This window comes from Carassius carassius, chromosome 5 (genome assembly GCF_963082965.1).
Source record: "Carassius carassius chromosome 5, fCarCar2.1, whole genome shotgun sequence".
NCBI classification, from domain to species: Eukaryota; Metazoa; Chordata; class Actinopteri; order Cypriniformes; family Cyprinidae; genus Carassius; species Carassius carassius.
In genome coordinates this window covers 16,627,074-16,652,035 of record NC_081759.1, presented here as the reverse complement: position 1 = coordinate 16,652,035, position 24,962 = coordinate 16,627,074, and the positions used below count along the sequence as shown (strand labels likewise).

Sequence of the window (24,962 nt, the reverse complement as noted above, 5' to 3'; positions counted from 1 at the left end):
ATATTAAGCAATACAATCATTTTCAATTGTGATAATAATAAGAAATGTTTCTTGAGCAGCAAATCAGCAAATAAGAATGATTTCTGAAGGATCATGTGACAATAGTGACTGGAGTAATGGCTAATGAAAATTCATATCGGAAATCAAAGCAATAAATTACATTTTAAACTCCATATTAAAATAATACAATTTTATGTACTTAAAATGGTTATTTTAAATTGTAATAATATTTTACAATATTACTGTTTTTACAATAAATAAATAAATAAATAAATGCAGTTTTGGTAAGTCTAAAAGCACTTTCAAAACCTTTGAATGGTAATGTTTTCTATTATAAAATGTTTCTTTTCTTATCCTCTGAACTGAACACAGGGAAATCTCCAGCCTGATGTCAAGCTATCAATATAAAAACACATGAATTAATCTACTAAATCCGGCCTTGGGCCAAATGTCAACAATTAACAAGTATCTATGAAGCGGTTTATTCCTGTTTGGAACTCAACCATCCCCATTCTTCACTGAAAAGACAGCGGAGGTTTAACTTTGGCTCAGCATGTGAATGATTACATGTTCAAATTACTTGGCCTGTACTTTACCAATAAAATTCAACATGAAACTACGTTTGTAACCCAGTTTACTTCAGTAATATGACAGAATTTCCCCCAAAAACTATATAGGAGATATATAGTGAGAGTTTGTCCATCAGGATTTGGTTGGATTGGGAACAGTGTCCATTAATCAGGTTAAGATCGGTTCATTAGATTTTGAAAAAAGACAAACCACTTTTTTGCCTCAGGAATGACATGAACTGATGAACTGCTGAATAAAACCAGGATGTATTGAAAAAACATTTAGGCGCTTTTCCACTGCATGGAATGGTACGGCTTGGTACGGTTCACTTTTAGGTGATTTTTCATTGGGTACAGTACCTGTTGCTTTTTTAGTACCACCTCGGTTGAGGTTCCAACTGAACCGTACCATTACCAAAAAGTGACTTGTAAACTCTGCTGATCACTGATTGGCTGGAGAGAATCGTCACTAACTGCGTCACTGAACTTAAGACACAAACACAACAGAACTGCTAGATTTACATCAGAACAGCCAGCGAAAGGAGCAAATGCAACTATTTTAAACGAACGTATCTTTTTTCACAACCAAAAGTGGCTGTTTCAATGTCTGTTGAGAAAGTACAGACATTCTTCTCGTTGATAGCCTAGGAGCGGATCCAGCGAGAGCTTGATGGGGGGGGGGGGACGCAGAATTAAAAGTTTCTTCAGAAGTCACAACAGTAGATGTGTTGCAACTATAATGATGTGTGAATAATCCCGGCCTCTCTAAAGCGGTACTGAACTGCAGTGGAAATGCCAACCTTGCTGACCTGTGCCGAGCTCAGCCATACCATGCAATGGAAAAGTGCCATTTGATTCCATGTTGTAGGTCCCACTACAGCTGATATATTTTAACATGCTAAACAGTCTTTAAACATTGAGCCCCTAATGTTGAAGGCCACTGATGGTGCTCCTAAAGACAGGACATGTTAGCAGAAGACTAATAATGTACCTGGTTCCAGCCACAGCTCCATCGTTTTTCCCTAATGGCTCATCCAGCTCAACTCCACACCACTCGCCCTTGGCAAAGTCAGTCTCTCCCACATAACGCACTACTCCTGTTTTAGTGCCGCCAACCTGAGGAGAGGGCAGAGGATGTTCAGTGGTACATAGCAGTAACATGGACACATGGTTTACTTTAATAACTGTATAACAAAACTGAAACACTCAACTGAAAAATAAAAATAAATCTTTATTAATCAGTCTTTACAAATTACATAACATGAAACCAATAGGAGGTAGGTAATATGAGTTGGCTTCAACTCATCTTGATGCTCTTAAAATGGTCAAATATTTGTCTACCACTACTGTCTAAAAAGTCTAACATTTAGGTAAATAGAGATAGTTGGTCCCACCGAATGTCAGCAGTGCATTGTAGTGTAGTAAAGTCTGCCAGCTGCTTCTGAAATGTAACTGGGGATGACTGTTGTGCTGGTTGAACTGGCCTAGATTTATCAACCAAGCACTGGGGAAAAAAGGAGGTCACAGGCTATTCATTAGTGATGGCCCAAACACATAAGCATACCTCGTCCTTTAGAAACAAAGAACTGTATATCACACATTGTGTGCGCTTCAAAAGCTTGCTTTCATAGTACTGTAAAAAAAATAAAAAAAAATAAGAGAAATTACTTTTCTCCTTAAAATTACTTCAGTCATTATTATCTATGACTGGGACATTTACAGGCATTTTTTGTGACATATACCCATTAGACTGTTTTTTGATCTGTTCAGAAACAGAAAACCTGTTAAATAATAGATGCTCTTAAATTTAGATTGACAGCAGAAAGACAAAAAATCATGGATGAATATTGCAGTATTTGCATTAATAAACTATTCAGCCCAATCAACCCGTTACACAAAGACTGAAAATCTTGAAATCAAGCACTACTGATTCTAAAAGAGCTAATGACCAATATGTTGTCCATAAAAAGGAAATAAACTCTCTCAAAACATTACGATCTTTTGAATGCATCAAATGCATATATTTTTGCTGTTCTAAGTTTGTCAATTATTCATTATGAATGAATTTTGAAGCATTTAACTTTACATAGAGACCTAAAAATAGAAGAATTCAAATGGTCCTAGTATGAAACCTTGAGGCATATTTCTACAAAGACATCTTTTTACTGCTCCTTATAAACCAGCCTTACACCAGAAGGGTCTCTCTATTAATGCTTAGTCATATGACACAGCAAGACAGAACACAAAAAAGCAGGAAACCATCCATCCTTTGGCTCAATTCCACACCGAGACCCATTATCTAGTGATTGCAATAACTAAAGAAAAAGCAACAGATAAAACAAACAATTAATTCATACCCTCTTGGTTAGGGATAAAAAGCCTGTCTGCTTTGAATTGCTTTGCAACAAAAGTACACACAAATACAATAATATCTCCCAGCCAAAGACACACACAGGTCTTTTGGCGAGGGTCTGAGGTTTAGGCATTACTAGAGAGTGTGACGAAGGAGATATGTAAACAGTGGACCATAAATGTATAAACACATGCTTACATGCATGGCCTACAGTTGTGCCCACATGTATGTATTAATCTGACTCAAACTCAGACAGCATGCCCCACATACCTCCCACAGTCTGTTCACTGACTGAATGATGCATATTGCAGACAAGAGTTGCAAATGTTGAATGAAAATCTGCAGTTCCAATTTGATTATCTGGTCTCTATGCACTACTGGAGGTCAATTTTCTACATACAGTTTAGCCATGTTCTAAGACACTGTTTGTACAACTAATTTTAGAGACTAATATGCCATTATTTGAGCTTTTTTCCTCCAACACTACCATTCTGTTATTATAGTATGACTGAAATCAGATTTATCTCCCCCTAAATGACACACAAATAATAAGCTGTGGTTGGTTGCTTTACATGTTGGTTATACAGCCTCATCCTGTCTAAGTGGGAGGTTCTTGGCCATAAGCTGCAGTGTGAACCAGCTGGACAACATTGTGTACCAATGATTAAAAGCCTAGCTCTGTAAACCCTTTGTGAAAAAGAAGTGTACCTAATTATACTGAATGTGCACTTGTAGTGTACTTCAAATATTTAAAGTATTTAAAAACTGTACTTGCAAATAATAATATTGACAATAATAAAAGAGCAATTAAATGTGTTTTAAGATAGTACATGTTCATTACTATTTTTTAATTTAATTTTAATTTAAAATGTCAATTTCAATGTTTTAAAGTACATTATAAATCATTGTTTTAAGAATATTTTGTTGTGCTGTAAAAATAAGTACACTTCTAACATACAAAAGCAAAGTCTCTGATTATAATTTATTTATTAAAACTGTGGTGTGCTATTTGATATTACATTTGTAGTTAAGATATTTTAAATGTGCTAAATTGCAACTTTATCATTTCAAATGTGCAATTGCAAATACATTTCAATAGGCGTACATAACACACAAGTTTCAGTAGAGATGACATTAAAGTTTAAGTTTACCTTAAATGCTTGCCAGAGCAGTTTGGAACTTACTTTGACCATATGTCAAAGACAATAGAAGTTATTAAAAAATTAAACATGAAGATGTAAGCCCTACTTCAGTGGGTAAAATAACTCTAAAGTTTGGCTAATTGGATTCATCATAAATTAAAACCATAAAACATTTTGTTTATTATTTAATTGTAAATAACATGCATTCAGTTCACACTCAAGTATATTCTTTAAAGTGTATTAGATCTAAACAAGTGCTCTTGGTAAAAGTTTGCTAAATAGATTTTAACATTTTAACAAGGAAATGCTTTATTTCTTCTAAACTATTTAACATTTCAAAGGAATAATTCGTTTTTGTTTTGAGTCTCTCTAAAAAGTATTCATGCCACTGAAAATTGAAAATAAAATTGGAATCATAACCAGAATAATACAATTCCTTAAAATTTGAATCCCTACTTACATGAGAACAAATCTCATGCACTGATACAAATCTGCACTGATTCATGCCAAAGGTAAAATTCAATTTTTTTCCTGCTGTCAGTAGTGTTCTGAGCACTGCGAGACATTCTGCTCCAGAGACATCTGTGGTTTGGCATTAAAAATGAGAGTGTCCGGAAGAGAATCTATTCAGACAGATGCATCACTTCCTCCCGCCAGTGAGCGAGTCTGTGTAACTGACGTGGCAGATGAGCCACAGTACGGTTCAGTGTGGATAAGCTGATAATACAAACATTCCTGAGGGAATGTTCCAGATGTGCAATATTTACTTTATCATGTCATCTCACTACTGTTTTTTCATGTTGGAATGGTTGGAGTCCCAGACCAAAACAGCAGCAACAGAGGGTAAAAACACACGTCAAACACATGTTTGGCAAAATCTTCCAAGTCAGTTAAGAACAATATGGTTTTGAGCTGCTATCGTCTAACAGTATGAGAAGAACTCTAAATTCAGCAGAATACATGAGCACAGCACAGAGATGAGCGGTGAAGAGTGGAGAAAGCTGACTCAGACAGTCCCTGCTCATAATATCTCTCACTCACTACACTGCAGATCCACAATCGGTCAGCATAAGCCTCAACTTGGCAGAGACCTGATCCACCTTCCGGTTCCTTTAACGGACTGTCTGAGCTGACTGAAGCACCTTCAGAAGTCTGCTTAATAACACCAGAGTGAAGAACCTCTCTACATAACGCTACAACAGAGTATGACTGTCAAAAATAAAAATACAAATTCACCCAATTTTTTCCCAAAAAGGACATCTTCCAAAACTTTTCTTCAAGACTTTCAATAGCTATCTACCATTAGAAGGGATGTAGGTGAAATTGCAACTTCATAACAAATGAGTAGATTTGAGTTTTTCTACTGACATATAGTGATCTATCTACTCATTTCCTGTCACCTCCATCAGGGCTTCTGCACATTTTATAAAGCTCAATTTGTGATTTTAAAGACCTTTTTAAGGCCAAATATATATATATATATTAGTGCTGTCAACGTTAACGCGTTAACGCATGCGATTAATTTTTGTCTGGTTTAACGTGTCAAAATATTTAACGCAATTAACGCAGCATCCGTATTTTCTGCCATCCATTGGCTAGCTTTACATTATATGATCACGCTCTTATTCATTTAAATGCTTTTAAACATTTCAAGCGCGGCAAGACAAAAGAGAATGCGCTGTCTGTGAATGCCCTTATGGGACACATACACACGTACACACACACACACACACACACACAATGCTTAGACAGGGCGCCAGAATCCAGTTCTCTTAAGCGCTTGAACTAACAATAAACATCCCAAAGTGCCAGTTTTGTCGATTATCCTCATAAGAGCAATCTTAAATGATTTATATAAAGTCTAAAATGAACAAAAAGAGTTGTGAGAGAATGAGGCGAGATCCATAGACAGTATATAAACGGTGAGATCCGCGTGTCTGTCTGCTCTTAAAGGGACAGCAGCCAATAAAGCTTCCTGTCAGTAAAGTTAAAGGGTCACTCCACCCATTTGCATTAAGAGGTCCATTGTTAGAAAACCAGTCATACTATTGAATGGTTGTGCAACATTCTCTCATTTTCCCCTGAGACGAGAGAAATCCACTATTTACCTTTTTCACTTCCTCCTACAATGAAGCAAAAATCGTCATTTGACGTCATTGTAGGAGGAAGTGTAAAAAGGGTGGATTTCTGTAAAGACTACAAGCACAAGTAGTCTGCCCATAGGGGGTTGTACCTAATGCGCTAACAGACCTATCACAGATCAGTGCCCGTGCGTTTGATTTCACCGGGAGAAACTTTTCGAAAATATGGAGGAAAATACAGATTTTCAGACGGATGCATTGGGGAGGATTTTGATTTAGACGAAGTTATGTTAGAAACAGATGTTCGTAGCTTCCTTTATGAGCCACAGTACAGCGACGAGCAGCTAAAAAAACATGAAAAGCGTCAAACTAACACAGTAAAACATGGTTGATTTACATCGATAATAGCAAACTTATATATAACTTTTAGCTAAGTGTCTAACGTTACATTATTACGTTACATACTAACTTTACTTACTCATTTCTTGACAAGTGTAACGTTAGTTACTGAGGCAGACACATTAAAACAACAAGCGAGCAAAACATACAAGATATTTAGTTCGTAAACAGAAAAATCATAGGAGATGTGTTTCTTTACAGCAGACAGTCAGAAATAGTCAGAAATAACATTACCTCCAGGCAAATGCGTTTAGTGCTGGTGGTTCCCGACGTTCCTGGCTTTTCGTCGTCATCGTCTGGCAAGGAAAATACTGAAGGAATTGCGTTTTTCAAAAGCGCGGGTCTCTTCAATCCTAGGGGGTTAGGCTCATAATCTTCGGGCTTGAAATGTAAACTGCACACCGTCTGATTTTTTTAGTGCTTCAAGTGTTGTGTCCTCACCGAACTTAGGGTTATTGATAACGTTAGCCCGTAGCCACTTTTTGCACAAGTCCGTATCTTTCGGGAATCTGAATACTTACTCCGGGTATTTTCCTTGTTCTTGAACAACATCCCGGTACTATGCAAGTGCACACCATTTTGTCACAAAAACATTAATTGGGTCGCAAAATAACTCTTCACAACAAATTGTGCCAAATAATTTACAATCGGTAGCGTAGAGGAGAGCTCAACTATAATCCACATTGATGGGCGGAGTAGTGGGAGTGGCCTGCGGAGCTGAGTATTGCAATGCACTATGGGGATTGTTGTCTACAGTCCACAAGCTCTAAAAAGTTATTTTCTGCCTTTTATAGGCCCAGAAGGACCAAAATAAAAAAATGATACTATTCTACTACATATATGACCCACTTTCAATACACATTCATGTCTCCACGGGTGGAATGACCCTTTAAAGAACAAAGGGAACAGAGAAAATGACTCGCTGCTCTTGACTAAATAACTTTTGTTGCTTTAATAAGGATTAACTATTTAATTTATAGTTTATGCAGTGCAGACTGCATACAACTTTGATAACTTTATTAAATTTCTGTATATTTCCTAACTGTTAAGACAGGAAGGGCAGGAGTAAACATGACATTTATTATGGGTTTATGTTAGCATTGTTTTAAGTTTACTTAAATTAAAAACTGTTATATTTTTGAAGCCTAATAATAAATGTAAAAAAAAAATAAATAAAAAAATCAGTAGCTGTATTAATATCAGTAATACTGGCCTTCATTCATAAAAAGATGTCATTTAAACAAGTATTTAAATTTAACTGTGAAATTATTACATTAAAAAATATATTAAAAACGTACAAAAACATTTCTTTTTTATTGCGATTAATTGCGATTAACCACAGAAAAAATGTGTGATTAATCTAGTTAAAGTTTTTAATCGATTGACAGCACTAATATATATATATATACAGGTCCTTCTCAAAAAATTTGCATATTGTGATAAAGTTCATTATTTTCCATAATGTGATGATAAAAATTAAACTTTCATATATTTTAGATTCATTGCACACCAACTGAAATATTTCAGGTCTTTTATTGTTTTAATACTGATGATTTTGGCATACAGCTCATGAAAACCCAAAATGCCTGTCTCAAAAAATTAGCATATTTCATCCGACCAATAAAAGAAAAGTGTTTTTAATACAAAAAAAGTCAACCTTCAAATAATTATGTTCAGTTATGCACTCAATACTTGGTCGGGAATCCTTTTGCAGAAATGACTGCTTCAATGCGGCGTGGCATGGAGGCAATCAGTCTGTGGCACTGCTGAGGTGTTATGGAGGCCCAGGATGCTTCGATAGCGGCCTTAAGCTCATCCAGAGTGTTGGGACTTGCGTCTCTCAACTTTCTCTTCACAATATCCAACAGATTCTCTACGGGGTTCAGGTCAGGAGAGTTGGCAAGCCAATTGAGCACAGTAATACCATGGTCAGTAAACCATTTACCAGTGGTTTTGGCACTGTGAGCAGGTGCCAGGTCGTGCTGAAAAATGAAATCTTCATCTCCATAAAGCTTTTCAGCAGATGGAAGCATGAAGTGCTCCAAAATCTCCTGATAGCTAGCTGCATTTATCCTGCCCTTGATAAAACACAGTGGACCAACACCAGCAGCTGACATGGCACCCCAAACAATCACTGACTGTGGGTATTTGACACTGGACTTCAGGCATTTTGGCATTTCCTTCTCCCCAGTCTTCCTCCAGACTCTGGCACCTTGATTTCCGAATGATATGCTAAATTTGTCCAAAAGTCCAGTGCTGCTTCTCTGTAGCCCAGGTCAGGCGCTTCTGCCGCGGTTTCTGGTTCAAAAGTGGCTTGACCTGGGGAATGCGGCACCTGTAGCCCATTTCCTGCACACGCCTGTGCTCGGTGGCTCTGGATGTTTCTACTCCAGACTCAGTCCACTGCTTCCGCAGGTCCCCCAAGGTCTGGAATCGGTCCTTCTCCACAATCTTCCTCATGGTCTGGTCACCTCTTCTCGTTGTGCAGCGTTTTTTGCCACACTTTTTCCTTCCCACAGACTTCCCACTGAGGTGCCTTGATACAGCACTCTGGGAACAGCCTGTTCGTTCAGAAATTTCTTTCTGTGTCTTACCCTCTTGCTTGAGGGTGTCAATGATGGCCTTCTGGACAGCAGTCAGGTCGGCAGTCTTACCCATGATTGCGGTTTTGAGTAATGAACCAGGCTGGGAGTTTTTAAAAGCCTCAGGAATCTTTTGCAGGTGTTTAGAGTTAATTAGTTGATTCAGATGATTAGGTTAATAGCTTGTTTAGAGAACCTTTTCATGATATGCTAATTTTTTGAGACAGGAATTTTGGGTTTTCATGAGCTGTATGCCAAAATCATCAGTTTTAAAACAATAAAAAACCTGAAATATTTCAGTTGGTGTGCAATGAATCTAAAATATATGAAAGTTTAATTTTTATCATTACATTATGGAAAATAATGAACTTTATCACAATATGCTAATTTTTTGAGAAGGACCTGTATATACAGCCTGGGTGATGTAACTAATTACTTTTCGCATTTATATTTAAAGTTGTGATTAGAAAGATGTAGCCACAAATCATTTCTTCTATATTGTGACATACATGAGTCTCAAGCTTTAAAATAATTTTGATCACGTGAAGAGGAAACAGATTCCATCATTTGGTGTGTATTTTGTGCAAAGTGCTATAAGGTGAAAGCGCTACAAGGAATTGTCACAGGTCTGTTGAGTCCTGCTCTGTGGCTCATATATTGCTGATATACAACGTGCATTTGGAAGTCTTGGGAGAGCAAACAATGGAAAAGCACTGACTTTGAGAGGTCCTTCATGCACTACAGCACAGTCATGGTAATAAGATACCAGTTGCAGGGGGAAACAACAGGGAACTGACAACTTTCTAATACAGTTCAAATTATATAAAAAATCTATTTCATACAACCTTTTGTGCATGTGCATTTTGAGCACAGTTCTACAGGGTCATCTTACAGGATTTGACAATTTGAGTTCACATACAGGAATATACTAGATTAAATTCAACTGAGGCTCTATCGACTCTAGTCGATAACTTTTACTTGTCCCTCAGCTAAACAAAAAAGCAGTTAATTAGCCCCAGAGGGGCTAATTTGTGTACAAAAAAGAGAAAAACTAGAGATAAAACATTTTCATACAATAAACACTGAAATAAAATGTTGTATTAGCAAAAATCTCATTAAAAAAGTACAGCTTGGGTCTAAGTGGGTTTCCTCACTAAACAAACCAATCAGGTAGGGCTACACAATTAATCAAAATTAAATCACAAAGGCAATAAATCGTGATTAGACCGAAGACAGCTATGGAGATTTACTGCTAATCACAGAACCAGCTTTACTGACTAAATGCACATGACAATCGCGATTAATCACGCTCGATTAATCGTGCAGCCCTACAATCAGGTGTCAGTCAGGATTGAAGCATACAGTCAAGTAGATAGCTGAGATCAATGGCTGAATGGTTTATGGAGCAGTAATCCCATCTGATTAAGAATATTGACTGCCTAAAAGGCTTTAGGGCTGTGCTATACTAAATGGAACGCATTTTGACCCACAGCCAATCAACTGTATAGTGAAGCAGACGGCTATTGGGCAGCATCTATTACCTACATGAGGAATCTAACAAAAGGAAAGCCACACATTAGTCAACCACAGAAAAAAAAAAAAAAATTTACATGACATTTAAGGACAGGCTAATCTGAAATGGATGATAGCACAATTATAAAACAGCATGCAAATGGGTAGAGTAGCTCTGTCTACAAAAGGTTTGGTTGAAACTAGCTCCACATCATCAGATACTAACAAAATGGAGTATTTCCAAAACCATAACATCCTATACAGTGCTCCAGTCTGAGGATCAGAATTATTATGACAATTTCATCAGAGATTAACTACAGACATATAGACAGAGCACTTAAACTTCTATTCTTTATTATAACAAAGTACAATGTCAATATATTTGGCAGCCATATTTGCAACACCTCTCCCATCTACTTAAATGGGCAAATACTGAAATGTCAAAACTGCTTGCCAAACTTACATTTAAAGTGGTCATGAAATGCTGTTAATATTTGAGCTAGAGTCAGTTTCCAAGGCAAAAGAAATGTAAATTATATGCAACCACAATGATTGCAGCAATCTGTTTCAGCATGGTGTTTGCTCTTGGTTGCTTAATTTTCGGTATACAGTTTTAAAAGTATTAATATCACTTTTCATATTACATTGGTCCAGCCAATGCACATGTGCAGTTCCAAACAAATCCAAAAACTTCAGATATACCAAGATGGTGCACACATATTATTATGAAATAAAAGTATTTAGGGTTAGTTCACCCAAAAATTAAACTTCTGTCATTAATTTCACCCTCCAAACCAGTAAGACCGCAAGACCTGTTCATCTTCGTAACACAAATGAAGATATTTAAAAAAAAAAATCTGAGAGCTCTCTGTCTCTCTTTATAGACAGCAATGCAACTGCACTGTTTCCAGGTCCAGAAACGTAGTAAGGATAACGGAAAAATAGTCCATGTGACATCAGGGGTTCAACTGTAATTTTACTAAGCTACGAGAATACTTTTTGTGTGCAAAGAAAACAATAATAATTTATTCAACAATTCTTCTTCCCAAGTTACCATCTTTCGCCATTTTGGAGAGTACCCTAAAACGTAATCAGGATGCGACAAAGAAAACCTAAGACAGTTGAGCAACTAGACGCCTGTATTAGACAAGAATGGGACAACATTCCTATTCCTAAACTTGAGCAACTTGTCTCCTCAGTCCCCAGACGTTTGCAGACTGTTATAAAAAGAAGAGGGGATGCCACACAGTGGTAAACATGGCCTTGTCCCAACTTTTTTGAGATGTGTTGATGCCATGAAATTTAAAATCAACTTATTTTTCCCTGAAAATGATACATTTTCTCAGTTTAAACATTTGATATGTCATCTATGTTGTATTCTGAATAAAATATTGAAATTTGAAACTTCCACATCATTGCATTCTGTTTTTATTCACAATTTGTAAAGTGTCCCAACTTTTTTGGAATCGGGTTTGTATTTTATTGATGTCCTTGCTATGTTTCTGAACATTGCAGTTGCACTGCAGTCTATGAAGAGTCAGAGAGCTCTAAGATTTTATCAAAAATACCTTAATTTGTGTTCAGAAGATGAACAAGGGTCTTTCGAGTTTGGAACAACATGAGGGTGTGTAATTAATGACAGAATTTTCATTTATGGGTGAACTAACCCTTTACAGTATGGAACAGTACATGGCAGATTTTGTTGCCCATTCAAGTAAGGAGAACTTACTTTTGGATGCCCAAAACAGATGCCCAGAGGTGTTGCAGAGTGAACAGAATTTTCTTGAAAGGGACTTTGGTGTGCGTCTCAGGATACAGACTGTTTCTACAGGAAATGGAACTTCTACCAGCAGCTGCACTGATGTCATGACTATCCCAATTGGCGACTGGTTCTTCTATTCTTCTATTCATTCTTTTTGCAGTTTCTCCAATTTATAGTAATACGAGTGACCCGTCTTGATATATATATCATATTTATACTATTATACTCCCTGAGAAAAACTTCCAACACTCACCAGCACTCGATCTCCGACCTTAAGGTCCTTCTCTCCCCCTTTCTTCACAGATCCACTGTCAGACATGTTGGATCCTGACTCATTGCCGGTTTTGACGGAGCTGTTGAGCATGCCTTCTCTGAGTGGCATGACCACACGCTGACCAGATGCTCCCGCACCACCCTGCAGCTGTGCGTTCTGCTGCTGCTCATCGTTCCCGTCTCCAATGGGTTGTCGCGTGAGCTTGGAAGGCCTGGTGAAGATGCCCTGCAAAGGCTGGCACTCGAAGTAACGCACTCCATTGACAGAGCCATCATTTTTTCCAACCAGGTCATTCAGTACCACTCCAGCCCACTGTCCTGGGGAAAACTGGGTCTCTCCAAGATAGGCAATGATTCCTGGTTTGACTCCGTTCACCCAGACACGTTCACCAACCACAAAGTCCCCAGCCACCTCATCACCCACCTCAGAGGCTTTGGAGCTGGACTTGTCTGAGGCATTGCTGCTGGGGGTGGGAGTCGTCTGCTTGTAAGAGCAGCCTGTGAATAAAAAAAGATTTGATAGTAGATTATGAAAGGAATAGTCCAGGTTCAACACAACAAAGCTCAGTTGACATAACTTGTGGCACATTGTCAGTTGCAAGAGAACTGCCTGTGTGTTCTCTCACAGAACTGTGTGTACAGTAACAGACTTACAATGGAGGTCTATGGGGCAAGGCATTCTGGAGGGTTCTCGGTAGCTCGAACATTTTGAAGTATTAATATTCATTCTGCCATGCAAAAATTTGTTATTTGAGACGTAAAGTCTAAACCATCTCTTAGTGGTGGAACTACTGGTGTAGGTGGATGAACTTCTAATTATGCAATACCGATGTAATTACTGTGGGCAGAGTTTGCTCCACATAAACAGTGTTTTATATAGTTGCATTATGTCCCTGTGGCGAGTGGGGCGGGGCCGAGGGACGTGGGAACACGAGTGAGGCCGGCAGTGATTGGGCAAATCAGTGGCACCAGCGGCCCACCGCCGGTCTCGAGTCCCACGTAGGAGATGGAAGGATAGGGGGCTGGTGCGCTGTTTTGTGTTTATTTTAAAATTGAAGTCTTTGTTTGATTGTCCGCCGGTTCCCGCTTCCTTCCCGTTCCGGCGGATAATCAAACAAAGACTTTAATTACAAAATAAACACAAAACATAAAATAAAAACCAAAACACAACATAATGCCCAGGCCTGGTCCTCTCTCGTCCTTCACTGTCGTCGCTCCAGTTTTATATCCTTCCATCTCCTACGTGGGACTCGAGACCGGCGGTGGGCCGCAGGTGCCACTGATTTGCGCAATCACTGCCGGCCTCACTCGTGTTCCCACGTCCCTCGGCCCCGCCCCACTCGCCACAGTCCCTTTTCTTGTATCCCTGTGTGTATTGTTTCCAGTGTTGTGCCTGAACGCGTTCAATGAACGATAGTTCATGAACTCGTTCATATTTTGGGCGAACGTGAACTGAACGTGCTGTATTAATGCCTGATGAACGTTACTGTGAACTCATTCATTCTGGTGTCTGTGAATGGCACGCTCTCTCAGGTTAACTTCGTTCAATAGGGTGCCAGATTTCTATAGAGCCTTCCAGGCGAAAACTCGGCTAAAACACACCGTAAACGGGTCTTAATATGTAGCGGCAACCAGTGTCGCACCGCCGTCCGCCGCATGCGTGACGCGTCATCAAAAAAAAACGGCAAACGACAGCAGCATGTAGCAAGAAGGCGTATGATCATTTAAAATAATTTTATGATGTTTATGACAAGGTCGGTGAGAATGGGAGACAAAGCATTAAAGCAACAATGGGGAAATGCTGTCCCCTCAATGCTAATGTAAACCCTGGTTGGATAAGGATTCAAAATTGGATATGAAGATGAAATCTGACGCATAGCTTCATTGTTAAAACTGAAAAATAATTGCTGTCTGTGATTCTATATGGGCTGTGGCAATAATTTTAAAAAAATAATAGCTCGCAGCAATGTATGGAAAAAAAGAACTATGAACTAGTTCATTTTTGGAACTGTGAACTTTAGTTCAAAATTTTGTAGTTTGAACTATGAACTGAACTAGTTCATTTTAAAATTTGTGAATTGAACTTTGAACTAGTTCATGTAGAAAGTGAACTTTCCCAACACTGATTGTTTCTGTCTTTCCAGTTTATTGGATATTAATACTAAAACGGTGCATTTGTTTTTACAAAATAAGGCATGAGATCCAATCACCCAAGTAACTTTCTGTTCACCCTGCTTCCATCTGAAAGCACTTTCATAGTCTGATGGCCAAAACTGAGAGACTTAGGAGAAGCTACTTTCCTCAGGCCATCAGGCTCCTAAACTCAGCCTCTTAACATCTAAAGGACTTCATTAACGCACTCGCCATACCCGTTACTTGACACTGTCGCTGAACAAAGCACTTTCTGGTTTCATTGCTGCTGTGTAACAACCTGCACTGTTGTTCTTTACTTCAATTTTTTTCTCTGTACATACCTCAGCATATTCCTCACTTGTACAGTACATTCCTGTTTCTTTAAATATTTATTATATATTCTCCTTTCTAAGATTATTGTGTAATGCCCTGTACTCTCAGGCTCTTTATATTATTTTGTATAGTCTTTTTATCTTATCTCCATGTTTAGTACTTTCTTTGTCTTATACTTGTCTAAATTTGCACAATCTATGGAGAAGGCCCAACTTACATTTCACTACTGGTTATGTATCATATATTTAACTGAGAATGTGACAAATAAAAAAATCTTGAACCTTGTTCTTAAATCTTGAGTGGAAATTATTTCTAGTAGTAACTGATAGTGTGTCAGTTTCATCTGTTTGGGATTTTCAATGTTTTTGAAGGAATCTCTTAAAGAAGAATGCATTTATTTGATTAAAATAACAATATTGTCAAATATTATTGCATTTTAAAGTCCACATGAAATCAAAATTGACTATATTTACTTTGTTCGCCTAAATTGATCGTTTTGTGCTGAACAATTCATCCATGAGAGTCAATCCACACAAAAAAATATTTTGGCTTCATAATCTTTAATCAAAATCTGAAAATGCCCCTCCCCGCTGCATTGGAGTACCTTCACTGATAACGTAGGCTTGAGGAATTTGGTGTCTGCTTAATCCGTAACTACGCCCCTCCAACTGACAGTAGACAGGCTGCCTGTGTGTTTGCGAGCATTGACAGCGCGTGAAAGGAGAGAAATGATCCTCCGTGTGTTCCTGTTCTTCATCTTCCTCCTCCTCCTTCTGCAAACTAAATTGCGGTGATTCAGGTGGCAAGTAATCCTCAACAACCGACTGTAAACTTGCATTTAGATCTGCCTCCATTTTTTGAATTAAACACCTACTTATCTAGATCCAATCAGGTGCTAGTTGGAAAATAAGCCACGCCTACTATTTTCCTCATTTATTATTCCGTTTCTCTCGGAAATACGTCACAACACTGGAGAAAAGTCGTTTGCAACTTCCGTTTCACAGGGACTTTAAAAGAACTGTTTTCTAATTTAATGTTTAATATGCAATTTATTGTTTTGATGGCAAAGCTAAGTTTTCAGCAACCATTACTTCAGTTTTCATTTTCACATGAGCCTTCAGAAACCATCAAGGCAGTTGTTTGTTTTTTATTTATTCTTTTTGGAAATTGTTACTTTTTTCAGTATTTTCTGATTTTATGAACAAAGTTCAAAAGAACAGCATTTATCTGATACATAAAATCTTTTGTAACTCTGTAAATTGTCACTTTTAATCAATTTTAACAGCACATTTTATCACTGTAAATTTTATCAGTTGTAACATTGTAAATTGTCACTAATGCATCCTTGCTGATTAAACATTAAATAAATATTTAAAAAGTTTAAAGAAATTTTGAACAGTAGTGTACCATGGTACAACAGTGTATTACTTCCTCGATGTTGACACCTGATCATAACATCATTTTCCTTATACAGCATGTTTTTAATCTTCATCATACAAAGTTTGGAAAAAATATTAAACAATGTCAACATTAGGTGATTAAGATTTTAAAAAGTATTTAATTCTGTAATGTGAATTTTCAGAATGAAATTGGACTTGAAACTGGTTATTAATAAATCAATGAGGTAAATCGAAAGACATCCATTTTAAGAAAGTGTAATGTTCTCTGTATTTCACAGCATATGTTGTCAAAGTCAACAGTTGTTACACAGCTCATTTAATAATGCATGGCATCAGAAAACTTTCATAATTTGGCTCATGTCTGGATGTGTCTGCAGCCTCCGTGAAAGGTTGAGCAGAACTCTAATTTCTAAACGAATCTGGGTCAATGGGATTTACAGTGAAACAGTTTATGAACCTGGGTGCTTTGCACATTTGCCTCTTACCAAATACTGCTTGAAGGATACTTCAGTGATGATGTGTGAGCCACGGCTTATTTAGCATGTATTCAGTCTGTCCGTCACATCTCAGCATATGTGTGTGGGGGGTTATTGATGCTGGGGAGGGGATGATGACTGCTTTTGTTTCTCAATTGCTCCAACATGTTCTTGGATTGATAAAAATGGTGATTAAAGATCTTTGATATGAAGAATTTCTAGGCTCCATATCAATCAAAAAACATCCTGACATTCGCTGTTGTTTATAAATGGTGCAAAGCAACACAGGGCCGGTGTGCCTCTTAAGAGCTGACAGACTGTCTACGTTGAGAATTTTGGATGTTATTCAACTATTATTGAGGTCAGTAGTCTACCACACAGAAGCAGATGTGTAAACGTCAGCAGTGATGGAAATATATAAACTAATCTCCTTTTTTGGCAGAAAACAGAGTAGAATACAAAACTAATAAGGCCAACTGCAGCTTGCTAACCATTCAAGAACTTATTTGGATCTTGCGGGTCAAGCAAACATGTTTAAGCATCCATTTACCATATTTGATAGGCTCCAAGTATATGCTTTAATCAATATTTATATGTCAAGAAAAAGTCTAAATTATATATGTTCATCATTTAAAGTAATGATTTGGATTACTTTAACCATGTCTTTATGGAATATTTGAAGTTTAAAACTATTAGTATATTCCAATGGAGGGTCAGAAATATAATTTAAAACCCATTCCGGGTACATTCTGTATGAAGTTGTATGTTTATTTTGGACCACTGATTAACAGCTCTGTTGTGCCAAGTACAATATAGTACATAGCAGCAGATTGTCAATTAATTATAACTTAAATACAATGTACTAAGTGGACTGTACTATTTTAATAATACTTTTATTGTTTTGGGGCAGTGTTTGACGCTCCAAAACACATTCCCATTCACTGTTTATTGCATGAAACATAGCAGCCTGAACTTTCGATTATATTTTTGTGTGTACCACAGAAGTATGAGTAAATGATGACAGAACTGTCCATTTTACTCAACTACTTTGTGAAATTACTAGGGCTGTTTGATTCCACAATTTTTGGAATCGATTCCAATTCCAATTCCTGGTCCTGGAATTGATGGGAATCGATTCCTCACTGTTGTTTTCGATTCTTTTCCAATTCTTGTTTTTTTAGATTGAAGGAACCTAATCTCACCATGATGACTCCAGGATTGATCGTAGAATGTATCCTTCCTATAATATGAAGCTTTGTTTGTAAAAAAAGAAAAGAAAATTATAATAAAAAAAAATTGTGACGTGTTCTTTTATAATTATCATTGGCTGATAGAAATGTTTTTAAAAACAGTATTTTAGATGGTAATAAGATCAAGACCCTCAATGACGTCATGATCTATTCTGTCATGCAGGGCTCAAAATTGTGGACAAGCCAGTTCCACCGTAAAATAACCTCTGAATCGTTTTTTAAAATATAAAATACAAAATAATCTTTTATCTCACAACTCTTGTAATTATGGCTTTTGGTGAATTGTGCTTCTGAAACGGAAGGCTACAATCCTAAAATTTCAATGATCAGTACCGACTTGTTTTGTTTCTGTTTATTTTCATGAATTTAAATGTGTGCAGCCTTTGTAGGATGTAGCCTTCCATTTGAGAGACTCCCATAGATAAGCTTTGTTGAACTGAAAAAGACTCTGAATGAGGAATCGACTCTCGATTCCCAACGCCTCGGGATCAAGGAATCGATTCTTTTTGGAATTGATTCTTTTTGGAATCGATTCCCAGCCCTAGAAATTACTGAACTGTTTTTTTTTCCTCCTAATTCACATTTATTTATTTAGCAGTCACTTTCCTCCAAAGCAGCAAATGAGTATCCTCAAAAGCAACATATACATTTTTCTCAACGCAGTGAAACAAAAGCAGGAGTGTGTGTGCATGTGCATATGCCAGGAATACACGAGCACTACACTAAGGTAGAGAAAACTAGGCCCATTCAGGAAGTCCCGGCCCATTGCGGAGCTCCAGCGGAGGCTCTGGTGCATTTCTTGCCCAAGTGGCTGGGTTGCTACGGTAACACTAGATCAGTAAGGGAAAAAAAGAAAAAGGAGTGATGCAGGAAGAAGAGAAGAACACAGTCCTCACTTCACTATTGTGCCTGCACTCCTCCTCCCACCATCTCAATCCCATCATTCAGCAGCACAAGCTAACACAATGACCCCAGCTCAGCCTTTAACCGCCCCCTGCACACACACACACACACACATTTCTATCTCAGAAGCTCTCTGTGAACTCACGTCTCCACCGTAAACACTCCCTCTTTTCCCCACTGGAAATGGAAGAGTTTCTCCTGATATTAAAAACTTGGATTCATAATATGAATGTAACTCTTCCAATAGTAATTTTTGGTTACTTTATTTTAAGATGGCCTTGTTACAGTTTAGACAATTATACAAAATATGAGGCAATATTAATTAACAACATGTTTTTTTTTTTCTTTATGCATAACTTATTTTTATTGCTATAGTATGTATATGCAACGTGTAACAAGAACACTGTTGAATAAAGAGTTAACTGTTTTGTTTAGATTTTTTTTTTATTCCAGTTTTATATTAGTGATGTGTCGTTCTTGAACGATTCGTTCATTTTGAACGAATCTTTAATGTGACTCGGGAAGAACGAGTCGTCTCGGGGAGTGATTCGTTCAGTCGCGCATGCGCATTATTCTATAGGTTCTGTTCTAGTAGTAGTGATTCACCATACATGTCTATGGATTCACCTGTCAGTCAATGGAGTCTTGAGCCGGAAAGAGAATTGATTAGTTCATAGTTCAGGTCTTTCGGGTTTTTGACTCGTTCCTTAATCACGTGACAGCCACATACGCTAAAACCAATGCAATATGAGCCGGAAAGAGAATTGATTAGTTCATAGTTCGGGTCTATCGGGTTTTAAGGCCCTGTCCCAAATGGCACACTCCGGACTTGTGGACTTCCTCAGAGTCCACACTTCGGTGACGTCATGTAGTGCAGACCTATAGGGCCCTTAGCGCGAGTCCGCGAGGGTGCATTGAGAGGTATTTTGGGACAGACTCGATCGTCACGCCGGAAACAGGAAGAAGGTCTGGTTGACTTATCCCTCTCCATACGGAGCTGAATAAACTTAAAGGTCATCTCATCAGTCCCTTTATTAGAAAAATATCACAAATATCATTAAACAAATTACAGTCTTTAGCATAGAGAACAGGATTAATTTTAATTTCCCAAATAATATGTCCATGTGAAATACACAGCCTGCTTTTACAGTTCTATAATTGTAAATGCCACCTGGGCATTAGAATAGATGTCATGGTTATTTAAATGATAAATACATTTGTACATAATAATACATAATGTTAAATTTTAACACAAAATTAAAATGAGTTTAAGAAAAATGTATAGGTTTCAATATTCATACTACGTTTATATGACTCATAAAGCCATGACATTCGGTTCTATTTATGTAATGAATCATAATGCGATCGTATTATTTAACGCGCTATTATTATGTTTGAGATATCAACGGGTCGATAATGTTTGTATAACTGTAAGTAACAACTGGTAAAATGTACGCCTATGTCATAAAAAACATTGATACTTTTACACTTAAATATTCTCTTCTCAGCCATGTTTACAGTCCGTGAGCGAAATATCCTCCCATCTGTTGTCTGATTGGTCTTTCGCAAGGATTCCTGGGTAGTTGAAGTGCGTGGAGCCTGCTTCTATGCGGGCTTCGCGGAAGACCGCTTCAAGGGTACAAAGGGGGCGCTGCTGAGCACACTTCGGAGCGTTAAAATGCTGAATGGGACGGCCTACGGACTCGTAGACTCGGCGAGCACGCGCATTTCAAGTCCACGAGACCGAAAGTCCACATGAAGTGCGCGATTTGGGACAGGGCCTTTGACTCGTTCCTTAATCACGTGACAGCCACATACGCTAAAACCAATGCAATATGAGCCGGAAAGAGAATTGATTAGTTCATCTCATGAGTCTTCGGGTCGGGTCGAGTCATTCCTTAATCACGTGACAGCCCCATACGCTAAAACCATAGACAGTAAAAGAATGCAGTATTGAGTCGGAGAGAGAATTGATTAGTTAATCTTTCGGTTCTTCGGGTTGTTCGTTCTTTTGTCCCGTGATGTGACAACATTGGCTAGAGTAATTATTAAATCAGATTGTCTGTATAAACCATACTTTTGTAACATATGACACTTTATAAACATTAAAAAACACTGTGTACATACTTTTGAATTGTTGTTTATTGTTTATTTTTGTGCCATTAAAGCCATTGTAACAAAGAGGACAACTATTCCAAAATAAATCAAAATAATAAAAAAGTATAATAAAGATAAAACTAAAAGATAATAAAGCCACAGGGTCTAATAACCTTAACAAATGAACTTTAAAAGTACAATATAAAAAAAGAAAAACTAAATATTGCACAACAAGCTTTGCTTTTTTTATATAATAATTTAAAATGAATACATTTTAAAATAAATAACACTTTTGTGCCAAAATAAAAACTTTATATCAAAGAGTATAACTATTCCCCAAATAATTTTAAACCATTTAAATAAAAATAAATGAAAATGAAGAGATACTAAAGCTACGGAGCCTTATAACAATAACAAATTACCTTTAAAATCACAACAACAACAAAAATATTGCACAACAAGCTAGTCTTTTTCTAAATAAATAAAAATAAATAAGCTTTAAAATAAATAACAAACTGTGGCTATATTTTTAAGACTTGCTTTAAGGCATGTTTGCATTAAAAAAAACAAGCTCCCTGAGTCTGTTTCTTCTATCTGAGATAATCTGCCCAGTTTTAGAAAAAATTCTTTCAGATGGCACAGATGTGGCCACAATGCAAAGTCTTGTCTTTGTGACTTCAGAAAGGCTTTTGTATACTGGTGAACATCTCCTCCACCAGGCCAGAGGGTCTGATGTGCGGGGTAAGAGTGGCTCTGCAAGGTAGGCCTGCACCTTTATAGCATCTGAGGTCTTAGAAGAGGTAGCAGAAGGCCTCAAGCTTGCTACCCTCTCGTCAAAGTCTTCCCAAAACATGGCCCCTGCACTGGCAGTCACACCAGGATCTGAACTATCCTCCTCACTCTTAGCTGGGTTAAAACTGTTAAAGCTGAAGTTATCATAACCTTAATGTTTTAAACTAACATTAATAATTCAAATTCAAAATTTTATTTGCTTTTATTGTATATGGCATTATGTCCTTTTTTGAGCAATCTTCTTATACATATATTACACCAATATGTCAAGTCTGCCTAGGAAAAGCAATTATTATACCAGCAAACTCAAAATTGGAGTAAAATGAACAAACTAGTCTATAAATACTTTTTATTGTAAGCTTGGATTATTATATTATTATATAGCCTAGTGTTTATTTACCGATAGACAGTCAAAAAGACAAATTAATCAATATTTTATTTATAACAGGGTTTTATTTATTTATAAAATAATAACAAACCACAGATCCTCAACAAACAGTAACAAAAACACAGTGACAGAAATGTCAGAAATAGCGTATGGGTCTGTCACGTGATTAAGGAACGAGTCAAACTCGACCCGAGACCCGAAAGACTCATGAGATGAACTAATCAATTCTCTTTCCGGCTCAAGACTGCGTTAGTTTTGCGTATGGGTCTGTCACGTGATTAAGGAACGAGTCAAACTCGACCCGAGACCCGAAAGACTCATGAGATGAACTAATCAATTCTCTTTCCGGCTCAAGACTGCGTTAGTTTTGCGTATGGGGCTGTCACGTGATTAAGGAACGAGTCAAACTCGACCCGAGACCCGAAAGACTCATGAGATGAACTAATCAATTCTCTTTCCGGCTCAAGACTGCGTTAGTTTTGCGTATGGGGCTGTCACGTGATTAAGGAATGACTTAAACCCGAGGACTCTTGTCAGATAAGAGGTGAGGTGAGCTAATCACAGACTGAAGACCCAGGTAAAGAAGGAATTTTTTTTTCTGTATCTTATAGCATTTTAGTTTTGTATTGTTTTTAGTGGGATCAACGTTTGCGTAAGTACTAGATGTGTTGGGGAAGTAACACATAACATTTTCATTACATTTTGCTAAAATGAACGAAATGAACGAAATGACTCGAAAAAAGATTCGTTCATTTTGCTGAACGAGACTCAAAAGTCCGAGTCGGTAAAATGATCCGAACTTCCCATCACTATTTTATATGCAGGTATAAATGTAACTAAGTGTTATTTGAATGTAATTTGTAGATTGATTCCCCTAATAACTGACTGAAATGCAAAATGACCAATTGTTATTCAGTCATTTTACACAATATTTAATGACCATGTTGATGTGCAGAGATTTGTCAACATGAACACTGAGTCCAAGGAGGTTGAGCAAACTGAAGGAAGAACTCAATCAGTGATTTTGTCAAGATTTTTCTTTTGCTGAAAGATGGAGCATTCCCAGTGATAAACGAATCAGCAATCCATGATTCGGAACTGGAGGTGGTAAGTGAAACTGCATCAAATTTCTGTTTTGTTGGCAATCGTCGCACAAGTGCTTGTGACTCTTAAGCTCCCCCCACAGCATGCCTCCAGGAGCTCGGCTGTTTTCAGAGAGAATCGTAAAACTATCTTTCTTTTATAAATATGATAAAACTAAAGACTCTTTGGAAATATGAAGGATGTAGTGGAGCGTGTGTCGAGTTTCAAGTTCCTTGGCATCCACATCTCTGATGACCTCACCTGGTCCCTAAACACCTCTACCCTGGTCAAAAAGGCACAGCAGCGCCTTTACTTCTTACGGAGCCTTAAGAAAGTTCACCTGAGTCCCAGGATCCTTGCTGAATTCTACCGCTGTACCATTGAGAGCATACTCACAAACTGCATCTCAGTATGGTACATCAATTGCTCTGCATCTGACCGCAAAGCACTCCAGCAGGTGGTGAAAACTGCTCAACGGATCACCGGCACCCAGTTAACTTCCATCGAGATGCTAACTGCATTTCATTAGCTCTGTACTTGTACTCTGCATTAAATGACAATAAAGTCGAATCTAATCTAAAAAAAATGCAATACTACTTTATAGGTCCTGAAGATTAACATGAGATTGGGTGTTATGTCCCCTTTAAATCAAGTAACATAACATATGTAACATAAGAAGAAAACATTTAGTGTTAGCGTCACCACTGTATCAGAAATATTTTGAGACCTGTCAGTGGTCCTGTCAATGAAAGTGACAGACTCAGCTGATGTTAGGCAACTCGGTGCTTTTCTAACATATCTAAAAATATGAAGGGAACGCTTACTTCATGCAGCTTTCTTCACTTATCAAACAATTCTGGTAGTAGAATCTTGAAAATTCCATCTAGCTTAATCATAAAAGCATACTCTGGATGATAGTATGTAGGAAAATATAAGTCTGAATCAGACCGTTTTGTCCAAATCGAGGTGTTATTACTCTTTAACATATATCTTGAAAACAATTTATCCATCCATCTTTTCATTCATTCTCCAAACCACCTGGTGGTGGGGATACTTTTTTTCCTTTAGGGTTTTCTGGTGAACTGATGACAATCTGTGACCCTGATTTCCGTTGTGGGCAGCCAATCAGACTGAAAATCTATCATCACAGTCTATATTATCCATCAGTCAGTGTGTAAATGGCAACCGGATTTAATGGGGGTCGTTTTGAAGCAGAAAGAAACTGAGAAACTACATTTAGGAAATAAGGTAAAGAACTATGTGGCACTATTTTAATGCAAAAAAATGCTACGACCAGAGCATTCATAAAGAATTCATACAAAACAATTCTCTGGTCTAAAAACACTTGAAAAACACAAAAAGCTGGTTCAGAGAGTCTTGTGTCTAAAACAATGTGCAACTCATTTCCTGTGCCTGGGCTGCATATGTAAGAAA

General features: G+C 37.5%; 1 protein-coding gene across 4 annotated transcripts in view; it reads right to left on the bottom strand.

Moving 5' to 3' along the window:
* Nucleotides 1–24,962, bottom strand: part of LOC132140873 (CAP-Gly domain-containing linker protein 2-like) — a 48,140-nt gene that overhangs the window by 18,438 nt on the left and 4,740 nt on the right. For all 4 annotated transcript variants that reach the window (XM_059549912.1, XM_059549913.1, XM_059549915.1 and 1 more), the window contains exons 3-4: nt 12,654–13,171; nt 1,561–1,685 (exon numbers count right to left, since the gene is read on the bottom strand). In XM_059549912.1, coding sequence (XP_059405895.1) covers nt 1,561–1,685; nt 12,654–13,171 — 643 coding nt within the window. The remainder of the gene's footprint in view (nt 1–1,560; nt 1,686–12,653; nt 13,172–24,962) is intronic.